At 37.2% G+C, this 24,745-nt stretch overlaps 3 protein-coding genes across 5 annotated transcripts in view; 1 reads left to right on the forward strand and 2 right to left on the reverse strand.

The window, feature by feature from the left end:
• Positions 1–12,083, reverse strand: part of rapgef5b (Rap guanine nucleotide exchange factor (GEF) 5b) — a 47,319-nt gene extending 35,236 nt beyond the window's left edge. For all 3 annotated transcript variants that reach the window (XM_043260841.1, XM_043260840.1, XM_043260838.1), the window contains exons 1-7: positions 11,806–12,083; positions 10,455–10,520; positions 10,069–10,175; positions 9,187–9,308; positions 8,816–8,984; positions 3,941–4,022; positions 145–196 (exon numbers count right to left, since the gene is read on the reverse strand). In XM_043260841.1, coding sequence (XP_043116776.1) covers positions 145–196; positions 3,941–4,022; positions 8,816–8,984; positions 9,187–9,308; positions 10,069–10,175; positions 10,455–10,520; positions 11,806–11,931 — 724 coding nt within the window. In that variant the 5' untranslated portion in view covers positions 11,932–12,083. The remainder of the gene's footprint in view (positions 1–144; positions 197–3,940; positions 4,023–8,815; positions 8,985–9,186; positions 9,309–10,068; positions 10,176–10,454; positions 10,521–11,805) is intronic.
• Positions 11,972–16,330, forward strand: LOC122360825 (dual specificity protein kinase Ttk). The gene is made up of 8 exons (XM_043261682.1): positions 11,972–12,106; positions 13,067–14,596; positions 14,734–14,828; positions 14,922–14,972; positions 15,154–15,532; positions 15,665–15,841; positions 15,952–16,040; positions 16,134–16,330. The coding sequence occupies exons 2-8, from the start codon at positions 13,324–13,326 to the stop codon at positions 16,323–16,325; spliced, it is 2,256 nt and encodes a 751-aa protein (XP_043117617.1). The 5' UTR covers positions 11,972–12,106; positions 13,067–13,323; the 3' UTR covers positions 16,326–16,330.
• A 769-nt stretch (positions 16,331–17,099) lies between these two features.
• si:ch211-254p10.2 (solute carrier family 40 member 1) lies at positions 17,100–23,344 on the reverse strand. The gene is made up of 8 exons (XM_043260393.1): positions 23,139–23,344; positions 22,594–22,661; positions 22,299–22,458; positions 21,692–21,807; positions 21,389–21,515; positions 20,909–21,163; positions 19,626–20,288; positions 17,100–18,214 (listed from the first exon to the last, which is right to left on the reverse strand). The coding sequence occupies exons 1-8, from the start codon at positions 23,239–23,241 to the stop codon at positions 17,955–17,957; spliced, it is 1,752 nt and encodes a 583-aa protein (XP_043116328.1). The 5' UTR covers positions 23,242–23,344; the 3' UTR covers positions 17,100–17,954.
• Positions 23,345–24,745: the final 1,401 nt, after the last annotated feature.

Raw genomic sequence — 24,745 nt, forward strand, 5'->3', positions numbered from 1 at the left:
AGTATATTACTCTCAAATTGCTTGCTTAATTTTATAAATGTAGATTATTTCATTCCCTCGGAGAACATGTCCCTGGTGAAGAATCTAAACAAATGTGAGCAAAACACTGAAAAGCCAAATGAAAAAAGACAGAATAATCCTTACTTGATTTAGATTGTGCCTTGCGCGCCAAAGCTGCCAACAGTTCGTTCTGCACCTATAAAATATGAATTCATAGTCAAGAATTATATAGCGTCAAAGCATTTAACAGTACAACACAGTAGATTAGAGTAACAGTAATGATAATATGTCCCCTATGTAGGATGTTGACTGTAATGAAGCATAAAAATACCACAGTTTGCAGATATTTAAGAAACATGCTAGGTTGGCATACTTGTTTATCTGAAAATAAATGCTAGTCTGTTATTCTCTTTTTAAAATGTGTCTTCGGGCCCAGAATGTCGGCCTCTGTTTTGGTTTAACCAATCGTTTTTTTTGGAATCCTGGGTTGCCCTTTCAGTAAAGGAAGCTGGCAAACGAAAGGCGTAAGAGCGGGAATCTGGCAACCTGCGTGTACGTTGCGTCTGAGAAGGAAATAAATGTCTCCAATATTTTGAATGCAATACCTAGTTCAACCACTCGGTGTCAATTCTACATACAGCATCTTTATAAACACTTAGTTTTCAGTTAAAGGCATTTCCTTACGAATACTTCAGCATTATTTCATTTTTGGGGCGACCTATCCCTTTAAATGATCTTAGATAACCTGAGAAGAGATGATGTCAAGCCCTCAGAGGATGCCAAATCTCAGACAACGTTACGATATTAGTTAAATATACACATATTGTAGAAACTACAATATGTAAAGCTGATTTGCCACGATTAGTATCGTAGAAAGACTGTCCCAGACCTTTAAAGTGCAGTGCCCTTAATGTCCACTAAATCCTCACTGAAACGGTATTCGGCGCTAAACGTATCCCATCATGCATCATGTTGCGGAAACTTTCCAGTGTAAGTTAAATAATTATATGCAATTTGTTGCTTAAACGTAAAGTGTTGCGTGTTATGTAGTTTGCAAAACATATGTAATTCTTGTTTATCACATAATTCGAAACGATTAAACTGTGTTGTTTGTTAGGACCACAGAAAAAAACGTTAATATTTATACCGCTTGTTTTTGCTCTATTTCGACAAAAATAAATCCTAACACGGCCACAGCACTGTTTTGCTTCTCTGAGGAACATGACGGTGTTTCGTTTTTAAATGAATCATCCCTTTAAATGATTCAGTTCAACCGCAAGAAATCATTTATTAATAGTGACATTCTGCCTCCTATTGGCGGTTTTATTTTCTCATGTAAAGTTTATTTTTATTATTTAAATAATTTCAAATAACAGTATTAAACATTGTGTTTCATTTCAAATAACAGTATTAAACACTTTAATATCACAAAACATTAATTATGAATTTACAAAAAATGGCTTAAAAATGCCAATAAAAGGTAAAATATGAAGATTATCAAAAAGTTTAGATGACAATTGTCTATGGCAGCCTGTATTGCATCAGCGCAATAGCACTCCAATTGTAGTTATCGGAAAAATTCCTAGAAAATATTGAAATATAATTTTTTGTATATATAATATCGCACATCCCTAACTCACAAAAACCATTAATCACCAGCATTCAGCTGCTTGGGAAACTATTCCGTGGATCTGTGCCTTTTCAGTTTCTGAAAAGATACATAATACTTTGAAGCTCCAACATGTTCTGCTCAAAACTCAGCTCTGTCTTAACAGAGAAAATCATTTGCTTCTCTAAAGTGATTCATACTTGGAAGTTTTTCTTTAGCGGAGGGGATAAAAAGACAGCATTACTTATTCTTTTAAGCACGGCTGCCTTTGATTTCCCAACCGCTGTATTATTCCTTTGAGAATCCGTGAAAACTTTTTCTCAAAACTTTCAAGTGATCCATTCGTGATCTGACTGCACTCCTCCCAAATCCACGCGATCTGAGGCAGAGACTCTGCATTGAAATCCCACGGCACGCGGCGCATTATGAATACGAATGTATCCGATCCATCGTGCGTCTGAAAGGAAATATCAGTCACTTATGAGCGGGAGTCCATCTGCTGTCTGACCACGGGAGACCTGTGCATTAGTAAACCAGGTGTGTAATGAGGGTGTTTAACTGTGCTTAGTGGCCCGGAAAAACTACATGTCCTGTGGGGCCGTCTGAGTGCACAATCTCAGGCCAAAGATGAATGGAGCTGGACTGTGACCCTGCACACGCCAACTACTAACACTTCTACTAAAAACCTAAAGAAGCGAGCGGTGTACGTGAACACCGCCATGATTCACAGTGGGAAAATGATTTTTCTGATTTGAGTCAGAATATCATTTTGCCTAAATGATGAATCTCATTTAGAATAACTGCCATTATTTAAACACTAAAATGGCTTTTAAAAAGAAGTCTCTTCCGCTTAACAAAGCTCCTTTTATTTGAATCGAAATACTGATACTAATATTAATACCAATACTAACATTATTAGTATTTAAAAAGAACTCTTTTTTTTTTTGTTTGAATTTTTTTGTTACAGCAACTGATCTTTTTATTTAGCAACAAAACTTCAAAAGTGACAATAAACACATTTACAGTTCTTACAATTTTTTAAAATTACTTTTTCTGTTTACAGTAATATTACTTTACTGTATTTTGGATCAAAAAAAAGTGCAGCCTTGGTGAGCAACAAATTCATGAAAGAATAAAAATATCTCATCGATCAACCAGTAGTATATTCAGGACACATATGTAATTTTGAATTCTTAAAATTAATAAATGTTTTTTCTAGCTTAGTTTTTTTTGTCGTTTTCAGCAAAAAATATATCTTAAATCAAGAAAGATTTTATAGACAGGTTAATAATTTTGTCTTGTTTTCAGAAAAGAAAAAATAGTCAAATGACTTTTTACTAAAATAAAATAAAATAATTTACCAATATTTCAAACAGAAAATAATATTATATTATATCATAATATTAAAAACTCAATTTTTTTCTGAAAACAAGGCAACATTTTTTTACTTGTCTAAAAAAAAAAAAACATTCTTCTTGATTTAATTTTTAGATATTTTGGCTGGAAAAAAAGACTAAGACATTTCTTTAAAAAAAGTTACACTAATATTAGCCAAGTTCTGATATAATGTTTGATCTTCAGCTCATTACAACACTTTTTTTTTTTTGACGTGTAACATCTTTTGCTTTTTCACATCTTTTGCCGAACCCCTATGGCATATACAACAAACAAGATTTTTTTCCCCCAAGTTGCTTTTACTCTTAGGTTTTGCTCTAAATCCTGTACTTACTGATTATGAATAGATGCGTCTTAAACAGCACCACAAGCTACGCGCTAAAGATACGGTTCATTGATTCAGTCGTCAAACAGAGCATCTCAACTGTTCAGCTGAACGCAGCAATACAAAGGTTCAGACGAAACTGAGCATCATCAGTTTCCCAGGGTGTCCGACGCAAATGGCCGCCCTCTCTGAATCACAAGAAGTGGCCATATATTTTTGTTGCCAAGGTGACTGCAGGTGCACGGGCCACCTTGAAGAGAGGTTCTGCAACATTACCTTAATAGCTGGAAGCTAAGCACGCGCCTCATGGCCACAGTAATGTACTGATTCAGTCATTACAGCAGAGCTGCTGGCTCTCATACGGACAGGGAGCAGGTGGAACGGCTTCTGTGCAACTAAAACGCTCTGTGCTAAAGCTCGTGTGCGTTGTGGGTAGAAGACACAGACAAAGACAGGTTCACTAGCCGTTAGATGTTTTTTTGGGGGGTGAAACTGATCTTATCGGATGTGTGCGCTCATATGTACATTTTTTCTAAACAGAGGATTTGAAAATGAAACAAAAAAAATGAATGAATAAAAAGCTGAAAAGATAAGAGATATAGCCGTCTTACGGTTGAAGTGAGATGCTCCAAAGCTCTCATTTGAAGAACTGGATTACAAACGTCAGATGTTTTCTCTGCATCTTCTTTATAGCTGTAAAACGAAATAAAACACAGTTAAGTAATCGGTTGTCTGACTTTTTTCTTTCTTTCTTTTTTTTTTTTTGGACATGGTAATATTTTAATGGGCCAATAACAACACTTTTTTCTGTCTGGATCAATCATTTACGTAACAAGAAATGTGTTTAAAATGTAAAAGTGTACACACAATCATACAAATAATTTTTTTTTCTATTATGAAACTGTTTTGGTTCTTAATTGCAATTATTTACAATATTAATAGTTTTTACATTAGATTAGATTGTGTCAACCATTGAAGTCGTGTGGTAAACAAACATGCACAAAAAAGGTAGAAGCCATTATGACTGTTAATAAATCTTAAAATATCAGATGTTTTTTTTTAAAAACTAAAAAAATATATATAAATGCATAAATTCAGGTAGTGTCAAACAATATTGAAAAAATATATCATGTTTCCACAAAATTATTATTAGTTTCAGCATTAATAATAATAAAAAAAATTCTTGAGCACTAAACCAGCATATCAGAATGATTTCGTGATGAATTAATAGCATCCATAATAAAGTTTTTATACTCACAAGATAAGGAAAATATGTTACTACACATGAAACACTAATACAAAATGTTTTTAGTAAAACCATCAGACAACATCGCTCTGAGGTAAAAAGCCTTTTATCGTCCTGTTTATGGTTATTTAACTGTTAAAAACACAAACATAAACAACTTTAGACAGAGATAGAGAACCGTGACCTTGCTGGCTAGAACACTAGCAAAACTCCAAAATAGCGTCCCAAAACACAATCAGGCCATACGGAGGCACAGACACAAGGACCCAAAAAACAGGTTTGATCTCGCTAAAGATGGACATCCTGCCTAGACAAAGCCATTAGGACACAACCTGACCGACTTTCCCAGCAGACAGGAAATGATGCAGAGACACGACCTATAGCTCAACTTCCATTCACGTCCACTGACCTCCTGATTACGTACTGTTTACCAAAGTGCTAAACGTCATTGATCTGGGTGAGAGAGGACAGTGCTGCACAACTCTTTGTGGCTCATAGGTTAACCAGGCTCAACACTGAGCACTTTTTCTGATTTATACTCGCCCTTTAAATCATTTTAGTGGCCTTAGGTATTTAAAAAAAATAAAAAAAGTATAATTCTATTTTTGTATGTATATACTGTATGTGTGTGTGTGTGTGTGTGTGTGTGTGTGTGTGTGTGTATATATATATATATATATATATATATATATATATATATATATATAAATACATTTCTGCATTTTTGCTAAATAAGAGTTCTTTTATGTTTCCACAACACATAAAAAAAAAAAAAAAGATTACTGTACTGGGAAGAAAACTAAACCCTTTAAGAAGTAATAAAATTTTTTGCATTATTTGCAGATAAATTTTTCAAAACCATACAAATAGAAAATAAGATTTTTTTCCCACAACTTGAAAATGTGCAAACCGAATAAAAATAGCTAACTCAACGTGCTAAATATGCAATTAGATTTGTTAAAATATGCTTTGAAATAAGCAGCAGAAAATACACAACTGATTCAGCCAAATTAATGGAGCAGTTCATTAGCTTCTTTCTTGATGACAAATACATCAAATCAACATTATAATGTCATATATATATATATATATATATAATGTCATATATATATATATATCATATATATATATATATATATATATATATATATATATATATATATATATATATATATATATATATATATATATATATATATATATATATATATATATATATATATATATATATATATATATATATATATATATATATATATATGTGACATATCACCACAATATCTTCATAACTTGTTTTATATCAGTTTGTTTAAGAAATGTATTAAAACCAGGTTAGGTGTAATCTAGGAGGTGTTATTAAAACATTAGAATTGTTGCATGGGTTGAAACGTACCTTTAGTAACAAAAACATTTAAAAAAATTGCTGACATTGATATCCAGACAGACCACCATTTTGGAAATGTCGTCATGGCAACAAAAAAATGCAAACATTGTCACTGAACCTGGGTGTTGATTGTGTGTCACTTAGGATAGGAAGTGAGGGATAATGCTTTAAAAAGACCTTTCCAGATAATCAATAGTGTTTGTGACACACACACACACACACACACACACACACACACACATAGATTTGTGTATTTAAAAAGATATTCTTTTAAAGGTAGCTAGAAATTATAAAGACATCACAATCACTAAAAAGTTCAGAACCTTTAAAAGATGTTATGAAATGTCAACAAAGCATAACAGCACAAACCAAAAAGAAAAAATCAGATAGACGGGCTGCATCTTACACTGACATGATATGCTTCGACAGACAGTGGAAGGTCAAAAGGAGAGTTCTGTGCAGTGGGGCGACACTCTGAACAGGTTGGGTCTGTCTGAATAACTGAAAGTGAGACAGACAGAGCCTGGAGCAAAATCATTCCTCTGTCCCGCTCCCTCACAGAGACATCTGCTGGTGAAGACTGGCTCTGCAGCTCGAGGTGCTGCATCAGTATGCTCGCCGACACGTGGTGAATGATGACTGTACATTACATTTACAAGCCCTACAATCATCTACGAGTGATGTCCATATTACAGGTCATTGCTTTTGTAAAACATAGTTTGCAGGTTATGCCAAGCCCCATTTGACTGCTGTAGTCTTAAAGAGACAGTTCATCAAAAAGTTCACACTGTAAAGTAATTCTGAAGTACTTTGTTCTGAAGCACAAAATAAGATATTTTACAGTTGTAAAAATACATTTTATGTGCACAGAACAAAAGGAAGCCAAAGGCTACTAAACACTAACAAAAAAAAAAAAAAAAAAAAAAATTATATATATATATATATATATATATATATGCTCATTATCTAAAATCATAAATAAATATATTATTAAAAACTTGATCTTCTCAATTCCTAATCATTTTAACCAATTATTAACTAATGCCTTAAAAGAAGGGAAATAGGCATTGGCTTTTTAGATTATTACAGAGAATAAGAAAAAGCTTAACTCCTCACAAGTGAACACAACTTTTATGAATTGTGAAGTTTAAAGGGGGTCACAAATTTGCTTTGATCTTTTGACATATAAGAGATCATTTATACTATTAATACATCCACGTTTAATACCTTAAAATGCACTCCTCGCAATAAACGAAGCATTTATTTAATCAAGGTCCAAAAAAAGTGGCATGATGATGTCACCCAGGCAGACATTCGCGTAAACGTCGCCCCCCCAGAGCAAGACATCGACAAATAGTCATCTTCTGTCACGTAGGCCCAACGTATTCACCTATTTATTACTTGCCCTCATGTCATTCCAAACCCGTAAGACCTACGTTCATCTTCAGGAACACAAATTAATAACCAATGGCCTTGTTACGTTTCTGTGCATTAGTCATAGTAATTTCCTTGCAGTCTATGGAGGATCAGAAAGATATCAGACACCATCAAAAATATCTTAATTTGTGTTCCAAAGATGAATGGAGGTCTTAAAGACTTGGAACGACATTAGCGTAACTAATGACAGAATAAAGTAAACGGTTTCATAAGTTTTATTTTGGTCATGTTTTCAAAACGCACACATGCAATAGCAAGGGGCCTTTGATACTTGCTTCCCGTTTATTGACGTCAGGCAAACGAACCCAACCCCAAAAGGTATCCATCTGGGACTTTTATAATGGCAGTCTACGGGATTCAGAATGATCCAGAGAGTCTGATTGGTCGGTTGAGTAAAATGAGCCCACCACGTCTTATGTTCAATGCTGTGTGTCTTATGTTAAAGTTATGTTCAATGCCAAATTCCTATGTAAATTACCAAGAGATTTTTTTTTTTAGAGGCGCTCTGGTCACCCAAGGGTACAACTTATACCCTACTGAGGGGTATGTTCTGGCCTCTTAGATAGCCTCTTCAAAACTGTGGTTTACATAGGAAAGCAGATGAGGCCGGAATATGAATGCAAACGGTTTCAGCTTTTTCCTTATAACGGTTTTCTATAGGCGAACGCTTAAACTTTTGTTCGTACAAAATATACATCAACAATAATTAATTTAACCTTTTAATTACTACTTAATGCAAACTGTGTAAAAATGACTGGCGAAGCTTCGTTTTTGACGTGTGTGACGTCATGTAAAAACTATTGACTTGAAAGTGATATGACCTTTAATTTTTGTTTATTTTTTCCGCACTCAAATGCTGCACATTGGAGATCCGATACGGTGACGGAGAACTATAAGCCCCGAAAATACATCTTCAGGAACTGAAAGAAAACCCACTGACTTCAAGATGAAACCGGAAATGCTAAAATGCTAACTTGTGTCTGGGTTTTTGGACTGTTTTAAATCTGAACAGGGGTAGCAAAAATAACTTAAAATTCTAATTCTAATTTGATTTTAGAAAAAGTACGCATTCATTTCAAGCAAATCATGCGTGTCGGCTAAAAAAAAAAAGATGCTGATTCAAAAACGCATGTAAAACTTTAGCTTGCATCAAAAACTCCTTTGGATCCCAAGCCAAGAAAAACAATCCAAGTGGTAAACAATCACAACTGACATAGCAATTAAAAGGCTCTTTTGTATATGTTTAGCTCTGCTAAGGTAATCAGTAAAGGTTGTTGTCGGGTCCAGGCACGTTCTGTTAGCGCTGGATGGTAAATTAAAAGCTATTAGGTTTTACAATCCTGTGAGACAAGATGCTTAATGACCTTCGACCTAAGGAAAAACGCTATCATTAAGCTTTGTGCGTAAACCCGCGCTCACCGCTTCTGGGTTCCGCCGCGGAGCTTCACGTACGGGACCAGCTGTAGCAGCAGATGTACTGCATTCGTCCAGTTGACCTGATTTCTGAAATCACAGCTCTGGGCCTCACATTCCTCAAAGGTGAACTGGTACAAAGACCTGGAGTCCTCAAATACATTGTTCTGCTCCACTGGACACAACAGGGGAACAACAGGGTTAAACATCTGACACAAAGCAGTCTAGACTTTCTTTTCTGTTCAGGCACCTCATAGGGAGCCGGTCCGTTTTTTTTTTTTTTTTGCACTTTGCAGATTCGATATGCATGTAGTGCTCGATCGATAAATGATCCAAACTCAGATCCAGTCATTGACCGTAACGTTGTGTCTATGCACCTGAGAGCAGAATGCCCGAGTCCAGGAGAAGGTTCCAGATTTTGGAAGCTACCGTCCTGTTCTGGATGAATTCACAACGATCCATCAGCCATTCCACGAGCTCCAGGCCAATATACGTCCTCCTGGGAACATGCCAGATGAGAAAAGGAAAACATTTAACAAATGAATAGGATACATTTAACAAACAAATTGAAACCACTACGATATTTAATTATGCTTAACACTGGCTGATATTACACTGCCTGTTTAAAAAAGATTTATAATCCACTTTTACATTTTTGTAGTTGTACATTTTTGTTTTTTTGCTCATTTTGTCTTAAATAGCAAATGTAATTTGCGTAATATTTCATTGAGTGATGATTTTCTGTTGAAAGATGTGTGGTATTTTGTACAAAGAAGCTTGATTTATTTATTTAATTCATAAGGTAACATACATTTTTAACTTTACTTCAAATCTTAATCTTAAAACATTTTATTTGTTTGTGTCAAAATGTTCCCAACTATACGTGACACAATATGTGATGCTTCATATTAAAGGCCTGTTATATAGAAATATATAGAAGCGTGTGTTTTTATATATACACATAAGAAATATACACAGTACACATGTATAATGTAAACAAACAAAATATGGCTAGTTCATAAAATACCATAATTTTATGTAAAATTCACTTTAAAGGTCTACATAGGGATTTATTTTGTTATCATTTATAGGGATAACATAATTTCCCAAAAGTTTTTTTTTTTTTTTTTTTTTTTTAAAAGTATCTTAAACATTTAAGGTCCAGAAATACCCCAGCGGCGTACAAGGGTTAAACTTTACAGCTATAGTTGTCAGCGGACATATTTTATAACCAGAAACCATACATTATTGAAACCTACCTGATGATTCTTGCCAGTTTAACATGTGCTTTCCAGTTATCCTGGCCATTGGATAAGAAAGCGTTCCTCAAAGCTCGGCCGGCGCAAGACACATTATTCACGCAAGCCTTCGCAACACACAGAGAACCTTCTTAAGTCATGATAAAACAAAGATTTTGACAACAAAACTAGGACAGAAACAGGAAACAGAGGGTCAGCATTAAACAAGAACCAAATATTAACCACGAAACATAGAGAACAAACTGTGTATTAATCTAAATCTCCCAGTTGGTAAGAAAGCTGTATCTTAACAATTATCTAACAAATGCTGACAATAACTCCATTCAATCAAATGACACACTTTGACACCATGAAACAACCAGATTTTCAAGTCAATGATGGTATACCATGTGTCTAGCCTGTCCTGCGTCTGAACAGCAGATGGACTCAGGTGGCTGCCTCTGAGATACAATCTAACACAGAGAGAAAGAGGTTAAACATCTAAAAAAACAACAACAACAATACGGCTCTTTGTCCCGAGACAATACACTTTGTCCGCCGTTTCTTATCTTAAAACAGCGGCGATGACGATTACATAAAACATTCATTCATGTCAACATCGTGTCTGGGTTTTCCCAAGAGGTCAGTTTGTTGAAAGATCAGATCGGTTGAAACATCCAGTCCCGCGAGAACGTGCGGGATGCACAACAAATGACAACGCAAACAATGAAAGCTGTGTTGTATTATTAAAGCACCGGCAACTCATTCGTGAAATATACAGGTAGCTGTCAGACCTGCGTCTCCAAAGAAACCACAGTTGGAAAAAAAGTGAAGCAGCCAGCAGTGAAAGCTTGTACTTTCAGCTAATGGACTCATGTGGGTTGTTGGGGAAACACACGCTGAAGTCATTCTTGTTGTCAGTGGAAACAGAAGCTTTAACCCCCATGTCCAGAATTTGTTGAAACAACCATTTATTAATACTCTTAAATAATGACGAGATCATCAACACGTGATGAACTGAAAGCTTCTTTAATTATTATTATTATTCCGTCTCAAACGTTACAATTATTTTGAGACTTTTTCCATTTGTACAAACAGATGTCGAATTCAGTTTTACTTTAGGAAAAGTATATTGGTAAATACTGAAATTGATATACATGGTACGTATTAATATTCAGGTATCCAAAATTACATGTAAAACATAAATATAATTTACTAAAACTACTTACAAATCGATGTATCTGTCTATCTATCTATAGTATTTTTTTTCCTCCAGATTTCTTTAATAATTATTAATATAATCAGTTTTATTACCGTATTTTAATTAATCCACAAATCAAAACATGTGTATGATATTATATATATATATATATATATATATATATATATATATATATATATATATATATATATATAAACAGAAAAAACTTACAACATTTCATTACAATCAAACTGTAGGCTTCTCAAAAATTATGATCTACATGCTACATGCATACAATAAAATAAATGCTATACACGATCTCGCTATCCTCTTGCCTTGACATTGACTTTGTGTTGAAGAGACATTCCCCTCATTCAAAGTTTCAAATCCCACCCAACTGGTTTCCCTTTAACCTATCTCACATTACAGCCTGCCCAATGAAATGAATTACTGCAGCCGTTGCGAGTCGTTTCCAATCAAACTTCACACAAATACTACTCTTACGCGCGCCGCGACGCGAGCACGAGCGCGAGTGAAGTCAGTTTTAAAACACTTACATCTTCCAGGTTCTTTTTAAACCGAGAGCCATTCTTCAGTGAGAGAGGATCGGCTCTGCTCCTGTGATCTTCGAGGACTTTACTTACGAGAGCCTTAAAAGAAACAGACGGACTCTCGTCCACCATCTCCGAGTCCAGAACAAGTTAGCGCAGGTCTGAGGCGTAAAGCTCGGATTCCCCGCATAGAAGTCAGCGGTGGATGTCGGCCAACAGGTGTTTACATGTAATCGATAGTCGTCTATAACCAGAAAAAGTGCGAAGCTCGTTTACACACAGCAGACATCGTGACAATGGCAGACACGTGAGTAAACATAGGTGTGGGGTTGAAAAAGGTAACATGTCACGTGACCTGAGTGGGCAGTACGTATGAGATCACTGTTGTCAGCGTTAACCTGAATTAGATGATTTAAAATATTTTTTTATAACTGCACATGCTGCTATTTTTGGATAATATGCATTAAAATGCAATAACAACCATTGTAAAAGGCTGAATGACACTCGGTAAATTCCACTACATCATTTCTGCTTATAGTCGAATCGAAATAAAATAGATAAATGACAAAAGGTGTAATAATCGTTTAATAACTGTGCCATCCGTTAAAACTGGCGCTTGGCGCTGCACAAGATAGAGCCGTCGTGTTTTTTTCCACGTAGCGACGAGACGTTCCGAAACAAGCCCGTAGTTCTAAATGTAGATTGTGACATCATTAAACTCCGCGAAGGTGAAACATTCTGAGACGCTCGTTTTGCTCGTTTTGTTCGTTTTGTTGTTAAAACACGACAGCGATGGGTCAACGTATCTCTCGTTGCAAAGAGGCAGAAAAAGATTTTGGGCGTGAGGACCCTTTCCAGGGTATACCGCCACAGCCTTTCACTGGTTTGGTGGAAGACCTCCCACATCCAGTTGGTGTTGGAGAGGAGGATGAGGATGGGGGGAAAAAGAAAAGGAGAGAGGAGGACACCTCTAAGAAAAAGAAAAAGAGGTTCAGGTTGTGGAGGTGGACCTCTTGTTGGAGAGCTGGTGCAAAATACAGCAGAAAGGCTAGCTCAGTTCAGGAGAAGGATGAGACTCGGGGTACTGATGCAGTGACAGTACCACCTAGAAGTCTGTGTGGTAAATGGCATATCTTAAGAATAAACAAGGAAGTACATACTAATTAACGGCTCAGATGAAGTAATTTGAGTGTCCAGTATGCAATTAGCAATTAATAACTAATATTGTTTGATTAACACAATGTTTTCGTTTATGTCCCCTCATTAGATCAGAATTCACTACAGCAGCTCATCTGTACTATAGAGAACCAAAATCATCAGGAGCCTTCGGACATTGAACCTGAAGTCTCTCTTTCATCAGATGAACATCTCGCTGTTCATTCTGAAGCAGATGTCCTCCACTCATCAGTATGGAGTGACCATGTCGCTCAGACTCCAGTCGATACTGCATCAGACTGGAGCGCTGACATCCTTCGTACTGCATCTGACTGCAGCATCAATGCCAGCTTGTCTCCAGTCTTTAGCATGTTGAACTGGAGTGGCGATTTTGGCAAGACGTCATCTGACTGGAACATTTACGACGGCCTGACTCCAGCACGCACTGCATCAAACTGGAGCGTTGATGTCAACCAAACTCCAGTACGCACAGTGTCAGACTGGAGCACTGACATCCTTCGTAGTGCATCTGACTGCAGCATCAATGCCAGCTTGTCTCCAGTCTTTAGCATGTTGAACTGGAGTGGCGATTTTGGCAAGACGTCATCTGACTGGAACATTTACGACAGCCTGACTCCAGCACGCACAGTGTCAGACTGGAGCGCTGACATCATTCGTACTGCATCTGACTGCAGCATCAATGCCAGCTTGTCTCCAGTCTTTAGCATGTTGAACTGGAGTGGCGATTTTGGCAAGACGTCATCTGACTGGAACATTTACGACGGCCTGACTCCAGCACGCACTGCATCAAACTGGAGCGTTGATGTCAACCAAACTCCAGTACGCACAGTGTCAGACTGGAGCACTGACATCCTTCGTAGTGCATCTGACTGCAGCATCAATGCCAGCTTGTCTCCAGTCTTTAGCATGTTGAACTGGAGTGGCGATTTTGGCAAGACGTCATCTGACTGGAACATTTACGACAGCCTGACTCCAGCACGCACAGTGTCAGACTGGAGCACTGACATCCTTCGTACTGCATCTGACTGCAGCATCAATGCCAGCTTGTCTCCAGTCTTTAGCATGTTGAACTGGAGTGGCGATTTTGGCAAGTTGTCATCTGCCTGGAACATTTACGACGGCCTGACTCCAGCACGCACTGCTTCAAACTGGAGCGTTGATGTCAACCAAACTCCAGGAGCGTCAGACTGGAGCACTGACATCCTTCGTACTGCATCTGACTGCAGCATCAATGCCAGCTTGTCTCCAGTCTTTAGCATATTGAACTGGAGTGGCGATTTTGGCAAGACGTCATCTGACTGGAACATTTACGACGGCCTGACTCCAGCACGCACTGCTTCAAACTGGAGCGTTGATGTCAACCAAACTCCAGTACGCACAGTGTCAGACTGGAGTGTTGACATCACCCATACTCCAGACCGCGCCGCTTCTGATTGGAGTGCTGATATCGCTCAGACTCCAGTCCGGCGCACCCCTTCCGATTGGAGCATTGCCCAGACTCCAGTCTACAGCACATCAAACTGGAACGCCAATGTCATCCAAACTTCAGCTTGTTCCGCAGAGGTCTCTGCGTCACCTCTGACAGGGCAGCTGGAGAAAAATGGAAAGATGAAAATTGAGGGTAAGTTTTCTGCTGCGACAACACAACACACACTCTCTTGATACTATATCAAGCTATTTTATTGTTACTTTTTTATTAATTAAACAAGAATCGGACAACACTGCAGTCAATAACTAACTCTTTTTTTCCTTTAATAGTCATCAATTCCTGCCACTATGTGATTGGTGATATGCTGGGTGAAGGGAGTTTTGGAGCCGTATATGAGGGGAGTCGTCTGCAGGATGGCTTTAAGGTTTGTTATTTTTTGCTTAATGATATCTAACTAGCAGAGTAATCCTTATTTATAGTTATTTTTTAACAATCTGTTCATTGTTTTATTCATTAGGTAGCACTGAAATATGTCGGAAAGACGGAGAATGTGGAATACATCAGTATCGTAAGTAGGCTGCGCTCTCTACTTTCTCCTCTGTCTATACAACTTAAAACATCTCATATTACTATAGCTGATTTTTCAAATAGAAAAGTTGTCATCGTGATCGCTTGGTAAAATACTGGTCTAAATTCTAATTAGGGAATCAAAATCCCTCTAACCATCATAAAAATTGTATTTCCTCTAGCCGGATTATTCCAAGCCTCTCCCAATAGAGGTGGCACTGCACATCCTCGCCAACAGAGGCCCCAGCATTCCAGAAATAATCCAGCTGCTGGACTGGCAGGACCAGCATGACCATTATATTATGGTGATGGAGCGTCCCTCACCCTGCGAGGACCTATTTGAATTTGCGGAACGCCACGGAGGCAGCATCGATGAAGACTTGGCTCGTATCATCGTGAAGCAGGCAACGCAGGCTGCCTATATGTGCTGCTGTCGTGGGGTACTACACGGCGATATCAAACTTGAAAATCTGCTCATTAGTAGGGAGACCCATGAAGTCAAGCTAATTGATTTTGGGTGTGGCGACTTCCTTAAGAAATCGGCCTACAAGATATTCATCGGTGCGTATTATCCCTCAATCGGATCCATTGTTGTGAATCATTTATGTACCTGTAGCAACAAATGCTAATAGATGCTTCAGAAATGCTGCAATATTACAGACTTGCATATGTTTCAAGATTACTTTCCTTCAGGCTCTGATCAGTACTGCCCCCCGGAGTTTTACGAGAAGGGTGAATACAATGGGAAGCCAGCAACAGTCTGGTCCCTTGGCGTTCTCTTGTTCGCATTGGTGTTTGGGGATTTTCCCAGCGCTGATGACTTGTACAGGATCAATGCAAAGACCTTCTCCAAAGCTGGCTTGTCGGAAGGTGAGCTTTTCATGAAGCAAAATGTATAAAGATGTTTTAGAATGACATGATCGCAAAGAAAGTGTGAAGTTCAAAGTAATAATCAGACTTTTTTACACTGTTCTTTGTAGAATGCTGCCAGTTGATGAGTTCTTGTCTCCAGCAAGAGCCGGAGCAGCGGCTTCAGTTAAGTGAGATTCTTCTCCACGACTGGTTTAAGGTACTTTCTTTCAAAGAATCTTTGTTTTTCTGTACTGTAAGACTAGGCTTAGGTAATGCCACTTCTGAAAATGTGATTATTGTTTTGTTTTAGCTCACAGACGGAGATCCTAAAAACAGTGTAGTGAAAAGGACAGGTACCCCTATAGTGGCTCAACCCCCAAAATCCTTATCATTGCTCCAGAGGTTCTCGTCAAATCCACAAGCAAGGCAACTTCTCCCCAGAGTTCCCTGTTCTGGTTCCCTGTCCAGTTCCCGGTCCTGCCCAAATCTCCATTCAAAGTAAACAATAAAAATGCATGAATTAAACTGGCCTTGTTAATCATGACATTATTTTTCATAATCTGCAGAAGGTAAAGTATTGGTTTACAGAGGTATGTACTAATAAACAGTCCAATGCTTGTCCTTTGGTTTATATGACAATATATATACTAATGACAAAAAAAGTACAAAATAAAAAATATATAAAAAAAAATATATATATATATATATATATATATATATATATATATATATATATTTTTTTTTTTTTTTATATATTTTTTATTTTGTACTTTTTTTGTCATTAGTAACATCTGGTGAACAAAGGACAAAATACCAAACCTGCCCATGAAAAAAAAAAAACTGACAAATAAATAAAGACAGTTAAAACATGTTCATCATAGAAGATTCCCTGTCTGAAAGTTTCATTTTAAATATTTGTTTTAATCTTTAGCTTTTTGCAGTTCACCTAACCGGTTATATAGAATCATTTGTAATATAAGATCATGACTACTGTATGTACAGTTTGTGTGGGTGTATATATATATATATATGTATATATATATATATAGGTGTGTGTGTGTGTGTGTGTGTGTGTGTGTGTGTATTTTAGATGGAGTATATATTTCAAGAAAATACACAGCACTGTAAACCACATTTAGTATTAATTTCAACAGTCATTTCTTCTGAAAGCAGTTTTATTGGTTGTAATTGAACTGTCTGACACTTAAAGGATCCTCAAACAACATTTAACATAACACATCAGCAGTAAAAATGATCTGGGAAATAAAATGTGTTTCATAACCCATAAAATAGATTATTAACACAATCGAAACAGATGCGATGCAGTCTGAGTACTGTACATATATGTTAACCATTACTTCTGTATTCACTGTCCACAAATACGTTCAAGCTAGAGTTCAGAACATAACAGTTAAGTGCTGAGGTATAAGATTCTGTCTTCATTTACTTCGAACTCAAAAGTAACACTCAGTTAAAGTGGTCAATTAAAAGACCTTGACACAATATATAAACGGGGAACGGATACAGTCCACGGTCTTGTTAAAACTCACTAATTTTTCACTTGAAAAGTTAGGGATAAAAGCTAAAAGATTAATCAGTCAGTCAAAAGCACAAATGATAAAAGAGCTATTCCCCTTACATGCTGTTAAAAGCAGCTTTTGCCTGTTGGACGAGGTTTTTAGTTGGTGTGCTGAGTACCAATTTGAGACCTTTACTGGAGTTCATTCAAAGAAGACATTTACTGGCGTTCGTTACTGGTTTCTGTTGAGCTGACAGATGTGAGAAGATAAAAAAAAAGGCGTCGTTTACTTAGCTAATAATCCACGAAAACGTGTTGCGTCAGCCATGTCGAGTTATGTACTTCTTGTAATAGTCTGCGTTTTAAGACACTCATTAACTTCCAGGAAAGCTTGGCTCTCTACGTTTATTATGGTGGTGTTTTCTTTTGACTGTCAACAGGAGACGCTGTTTCCTGATTATGTTCACCTGAGTACTACGCTGCTGCCAAACCCTTTCTTTCTTCCGAAGAGATCGCGGCGACAGCTTTTCATTTTTCCATGTACTGAGCTGGATACAGTGCGTTTCGCGTAAGTGCAGGGATCGAGGCACATTCAAGAGAGATCCGCGTTGCTTATGTGTTTGTGCGAGGTTTCTTCTTGACTTTCCTGGCGTACAGGAAGTACATGGTGTGTCCCGTGAAAATGAAGAGGATGGAGATGATGACAAGGATGCCGAAGTGTTGCGGCTGGGGTGCAGAGATGACCATGATGAAGTGCAGCAGGTCCATCAGGTAGTTCATGGAGCTCTGGACTCCGTTCACCACCCCACGCTCTGATTCACATATGGTCTCCTGTAAGAGCTGAGTCACTGTCAGGTCAAAGGACCAGAGGCCTGGAAAACAACAACAACGCCTTATGATATACATACAATCAGGTAACGTACCATTCTTACATTTAGATTATAATTAAATCATCATCACGTGACATTTTAGAACCAGTCTCTCCTACCTATGGAAGCCCGTTTTCGATACTGAATAAAAATGAAAGGTTAATGCAACTTTTTATCTCACAATTCTGCACAAATGCGTGATACAAACTCTAAATTCTGCCCTTTTTCTCTGAATTGCAGTTTGAATCATGCAGTTTTGAGAAAAAATAGAATTATGAGATAAAAAGTTGCAATGACCTTTTTATTATTATTCAATGGTGGAAACGGGCTTCCATACATACCTTATGAGATTAGTCATCTCTATAATAACATTTCCCTGATTTCTATATTTATAGATATAAATTCAGACATCAACTTGGAAAAAAAATTAAAAGCTCATTGCAAATTTTGATCTCACTTTTCTGACCTTTTTTTTTTTCCTCACAAATCCAAGTTCATATTGCACATTTTGGAGCATTGTGAGGTTGTGAGGTATCTTGCAATTACAAAAAACGTGCATAAGACATCTTCTCAAAGTATTTTGTAGTTTACATCTCACACTTTTCAAAATTAAAAAAAAGGAACCAAATATATGGTTCCAAAAACATGACTTCATTTCGCAGGGAAAAGTTTTTTAAATATTAAGCAATTTTGTTGAAAGAATTTTTCTTAGAAGCAATTAGTACTGTCAAATGATTAATCACGATTAATAATTTTTTGTAATACACATATTTTTACACACATATTTTTACATAATATATGTGTGTATTTATTTATTATGTGCATAAATACACATGAAATACACAGAAAAATATTGCATTTATATATTAAATATATTTATATATTTAAAAATTGTATGAACACACACACACACACACACACACATATATATATATATATATATATATATATATATATATATATATATATATATATAGGTAAATATTTTTCTAAATATGTGTATATTCCTAATAAACATACACAATACACACACATATATTATGTAAACATAATGTTTATTTTGGATGTAATTAATTTCACAGTTTTAGAAAAAAAAACTGATTTTGCACAATGTTTTTAAAGAACTATTTTAATTAAATTAAATGAAATTATTTCATGTATTATAATTTTTACACAAACTTAATCAGAAATGTTTCTTCAGGATAAAATCACCATAGTAGAATCATTTTTAAAGGATCATATGACACCAAGGACTTAAGTAATGATTTATCTTCATCGCAGGAATTGATTACATTGTAAAAAATGCCTTACTGAGCGTAAGAGACTTCTTTGAAAAAACGTTTTTTATTATACTTGCCCCATGATTTGAAACAGTATTTTTTAATATTTAAGGACAAAGCAGGCATCTACTCACCAACTCGAGCTGTAATGACTCCAAGGAACAGCAGGATGATGGAGACGTAAGACTCCGGTTCAGTCCCTGCTGGCGCGTTCTCAAATAGCACAGTGTTATTGGTCCAGTGAATGGAGGAACGGTCTGGCAGCAGGGGCTGGTTGCTGCCTCCACGCAGCGGGTATCCGTGCCTCTGGTGACCTCCGGTCATCCCTCCCACATCTGACGCATTCCCCATATTTAGCACGCTGAGGTCCATGGGGCTGCCGGGGGCAAACACGGAGCACAAACAAAGCAACAGGCAAACTAGGTGCAGAGCGCTGGAAATGACCCCAGTGTTGACCAGGCCACATGCTTTGCGCAGCTTTGTGAAAAGCACGGTACCCAGAAGCCCCGCCACAGCAGACACGCCCATCAGAATGCTGAGCAGCGAGCCGCTGATGCCCTGGGTGTAAGCGTAGCCGGTGGTGATGCAGTCGAAGCCCAGCACCGTGGTGTAAAGGAAGGCCAGGCCCAGGCCGGCGAGGAACACGGGCTGTCTGTAATACGCCCTCCACCCTTCCTGGCAGGTGCTGAGGAGCCCGCGCAGCCGATGGAGGCACGCTGGTATTCGCCTTATTTCTTGTAAATGCAGGCTGGTGCTGTCCTCTGAGACGGCAGCAGCTGGACGTGCTGAGGTCCTGCCTGAACAAACCAAGGTGGATTATATATATCAGTAATTCTATCTTTATATCTGTCTGTTAGTCCGCACTGGTCAACATTTGAAGTGGATCATCAAAATTGTCCTAAAACCAAAAAACAAGTGAACTTTTTTTGATCCGCTTCAAATGTTCTCTATCTATCTATCTATCTATCTATCTATCTATCTATCTATCTATCTATCTATCTATCTGTCTATCTATCTATCTATGTCTGTTGTTTATCTTTTTATTGTTTTATCATTCTGTCTATCATTCTGTTTTCTATCTGTGATCATATCTGTTTTGCTGTTCTTTATGTCCATAAGACTTAAAAACCTTCAAATTATAGCTTTTTTCAATTTTTTTCTTGACTTTCAAACAGAAGCTTATTAATCCCATTTTTGCTAGAAATGAGTTATATGAATGTCAATCCATTGTTCATTGTTCTCCTTCCTCTCCATTTAAACTGCATTTCAGTCCAAATTCACTAATTAACTAAATTGGAATTCTAAAGAAAAAAAACCACACTTCTACAAAGGCATTGTAGATTATCTGCAATGTCGACTAAAACGCACATCAACTTCAAATATACGTTATATTTCATGGGTTTAAATCTTTCATTACCTTGTGAACGTTTTCTTTCCCTTTTCTTCTCTAAATAGCTTTGATGTTCCATAGCCGGTGGTTTGACGGACAGCGCTGGTACGATCCGGTAGACTCTGGAGAGGAAGATGAACTCTACAATGAGGGACACCAGATTCCATCCTAAGATGAAGCCACAGCCAACCACATTAGAGGCCAGGGTCATTACCTGACCCACCGCCAGTGGAGCCAGGATGTTGGTCACCTGATCGATCCGCCTCATTGTAGCGTTCATTCCTGCATGGAGGTAATCAAAACTCAATTTTTTTGCATTGTAGTTGTAGGCTCATTAGAGCTCATTCAGCTTTTTTCTCCTGTGTGGAGCGCTTTTCGAGAGAAGATGCACTACATGTTTAATTGCAAGTGATACACAGTATCTACGCGTTTGCCTGGTCGATTTCAAAACACCTGCGATTGCCAATTCGCAGATTAGCATTACGTTAAGTGAAGTAAAGTCCGTACCTGCGAGATGACCGCGGTTGTAGCCTGTGATCACCACTATCCAGTCTCTCTGGATGGCAATGGTGAGAGCTGTGCTGGCGAGGTTCGCTACATCTGCCAGGACGATCACCACCGTATAACAAACCACCTTGTGTGAGTTGTGTGATGCAATAAGTTACTATGCTATGTCATAACAGCAGGAATGCTTATGTTCAGCAATGACTAGCCAGAGGCAGCAGGCACACAGTGCTACACATAATTGCATTCTGAAAGGGCATAATAAGGGCACACTTTTAGGGTACGAACAACGTAAGAGGGACTCACGGTTAGCCACCCATCCCAGATCTCCTCAATCCACTTTTTGTACGAGAACACCAACATGAGCACGATGCTGCAGACGGTCACTGAGATATTCTGAATAAATAGGGAAGCGTGGGCCACTGTTGAGATGGATAGAGAGGCAATTAGCATACTTAAAATAAACCCCAAAAATATTTTCAATCAGTTGAAAATAAAAATTCTTCTCAAAATTAAAAAAAATTAAAAAATTCTATGTATATAATTTCATAACCTGTTTAAGGACCTTTGTTGTTGTTGTTATTATTATTATTATTATTTATATTTTATATTATTATAATTTAAAAATTTATTAAAATTTAAAATAGGTTTTTTTCTATTTTTCTAAAGCAACAAAACCTGTTTTAACACCATTATTATGTTATTATTTATTTATTTATTTATTAATGAAGCATTTTTTTTTTCATTGATATTTTTTGACAGTCTAAATGATTAAAATGGTGAAATATTCAATCTTGAGAATATGGAAGGTACTTAATTGGCATGTAAATTTGTGACATATTAAAGCAAACGTTAATAACAGTCATGACATCTATCTCTCGTATTTTTTTTACAATACATAATGCATTTTCACCTTTGTTTCTCGGGTTGCGGTCAACCCAGTCTCCGATCAAAGCCCCTAACAAAAGCACCGATCCGGCCACCACCAGTCCAAAGATGCCAGTTAACAGCAGGTTATGCCCATACAGCTCAATCAGGAAGACAGAGATGGCAAAATGCCACATGCGATCACCCTGACACGCGAAAAGAGATGATCAGCTCTCAGATGATCATACCTGAGATATCATAATTCACATCTGCTCTGTGGTCCTCAAAGAATCACGGAAAAACACGTAACAGTGTGCCAGAGTGCCAGCACGGCTCCTTACCCACATAGATAACGCTCCGCTCACATAGATGAGGAACTTGGGGCCCTTGAGGTAGATGAGGGCTGATCCTATGAGATAAAGAGTTTTGAAAGATTTATTTCTTGTGCATTGGTTGTAAAATAATAGACTGTTTAAAGCCAGGCAGCAAGCTATTTTCTAAAATAAAAGAACCCGAATCGCTCTGAAAATCAAAACCATCACTGTATTTTATGTTAAAACGTTCAAATGAATCAGACATTCGCATACTTTCCTCGCAAACAGTCAATAACACGAAAAGCTTGGCTGGATTTACAGTAATTCATTTTTAACCATGCATTATAACTGTAACATCGCACCCGACTTGAACCGATCGAGCTATTGCGCAGTCTTTTTGGTGTTATGTAAAACCTGGACGTTCATTAAATACTGACTCAGAGATTTACATTTGCGCGAACTGTTCCCTGCATATTCTGAGCGTGCAGTTTCAATGGAAATATCACTGGTGTTCGAAGAGCTTGAAGTATTGAACCTGCCCTCTGTGCATAAAGCACGGTGAAGAAACGTACGTGGTATATTCCTGGCTTTGATGACGGGTGAATCTCTGTCATTATCATCGTCAAACTCCACAGCAACACCACCGCACTGAACCCCCTCTGTTCTGAGAGACATCCTGCGGGAGCAGAACCAGCGTGTTACAATCACCTCGATGGGGTTTAAATCCAGAAATTGTAGTAAAAATAGATTTAAACAACATGTATTTAATGAGTTATTAAAAAATTATAATTAACGGCCTAAAATGTGTCACATTTTAAATATGCACTGTATATGGTCATTTTTTCCTGCGATTAGTCAACTGAATTTTCAGCATCATTACTCCAGCCTTCAGAATCATCCTAATAAGCTAAATTGTTGCTCAAGAAACGTTCCTAATTATTATTAATGTAGAAAACCTTCAGTTTTAAAGCTTAGAAGATTAAGACAATAAGTGTAGGAAATTAAAAAAAAAACACTTTATAAGAACTTTTATCTGAAATATACATTTTGTAATCTTGTAGATTATAAATATCTGCTCTGTCATTTCTGATCAGTTTAAAGCATCTTACTGAGAAAAATAAATAAAACCTATTGACCTAAAACAAAAAAACAGCTGAATATATATTACTGTATTACTTACAAGTATACCGTGGGTTGTAATAAATGAGTATTCAAAAAGTATTAAAGTTCTGTCAAATTAATCGTAAAGATTTTGTTTACATAATACATGTGTGTATATTTTTATATGTGTATATATAAATACAAACGCATACATGTACGTATATGTTTAAGAAAACTGTTTATATGTGAAATATATAAAATATAAGAATATAAATGTATATGTAAATATTTTTTAAATATGTACTGCACGATTGTGTATTTATATATACATTTATAAATATATGCAGTACACATATTATGTAAACAAAACAAAACTTTTATTCTGGATTCGATTTATCGCAATTAACACTGTTACTGAACGTTTGCTTGTTTTTCTCTTTACGGTATATAATCACAGTGAGAGCGAGAACTTGTTTTGGAAAATGAAATTTTGCGTGAAACCCGCTGAAAATGATTTTAAAAAATGACCCAGAGAGCATCTTGAGCTTCAACAGATGCAAGAACGTCTAACCGTCACCCAATCGATTTTACAATTTTGATCGACCCTATAAGAAATTATACGACATGTGAAAGATTTCTTCATCATTTAGCGTCATAACATTTTTTTAGCTTTCGTTTTTCAAACCAAAAAAACGCGCTCCCCGGACCTTCAGCGTGTGACCTCAGCCGTTCGGACTCTCGCTGTACGCATACCGTTAAAACGCTAAAGCCAAAAAAGAAAAAGAAAAACAAGTAAGACCTGATACTTGACTCCTCCTTTGAGCCCTCCTTTGCTATGAGCGCTTGCTGTGTCTCAAGGTTGCGCTATCCATGTGTCCCAGGTAAGGATGCTCGAACGCAGGCCTGAATTCCAGCAGTCGTACTGTGAGGGGCTTGATAACATCATAGTGCATGAGGGCACCATTGTATGAAACTGCCAGAAAAGCAGAACGAGTCACGGGCTGACAAAGGCAGCCAGCATATTCCACAGCACGTGACAGCGAGGGGGGACAATGTCACCGCTCACCCCCCGCTCCAC

This window comes from Puntigrus tetrazona, chromosome 16 (genome assembly GCF_018831695.1).
Source record: "Puntigrus tetrazona isolate hp1 chromosome 16, ASM1883169v1, whole genome shotgun sequence".
Classification (NCBI taxonomy): Eukaryota; Metazoa; Chordata; class Actinopteri; order Cypriniformes; family Cyprinidae; genus Puntigrus; species Puntigrus tetrazona.

Excerpts from the sequence above, each read along its gene's own strand:
- LOC122360825 (XM_043261682.1), top strand. The coding sequence starts at position 13,324 with ATGTTGAACTGGAGTGGCGATTTTGGCAAGACGTCATCTGACTGGAAC. Across the intron at positions 15,842-15,951 it reads CAAAGCTGGCTTGTCGGAAG|AATGCTGCCAGTTGATGAGT; the intron begins GTGAGCTTTTCA and ends TGTTCTTTGTAG. Across the intron at positions 16,041-16,133 it reads TTCTCCACGACTGGTTTAAG|CTCACAGACGGAGATCCTAA; the intron begins GTACTTTCTTTC and ends GTTTTGTTTTAG.
- si:ch211-254p10.2 (XM_043260393.1), bottom strand. The coding sequence starts at position 23,241 with ATGTCTCTCAGAACAGAGGGGGTTCAGTGCGGTGGTGTTGCTGTGGAG. Across the intron at positions 22,459-22,593 it reads GCGGAGCGTTATCTATGTGG|GGTGATCGCATGTGGCATTT; the intron begins GTAAGGAGCCGT and ends TTCGCGTGTCAG. Across the intron at positions 18,215-19,625 it reads AGTCATTACAGCTCGAGTTG|GCCTCTGGTCCTTTGACCTG; the intron begins GTGAGTAGATGC and ends GTTGTTTTCCAG.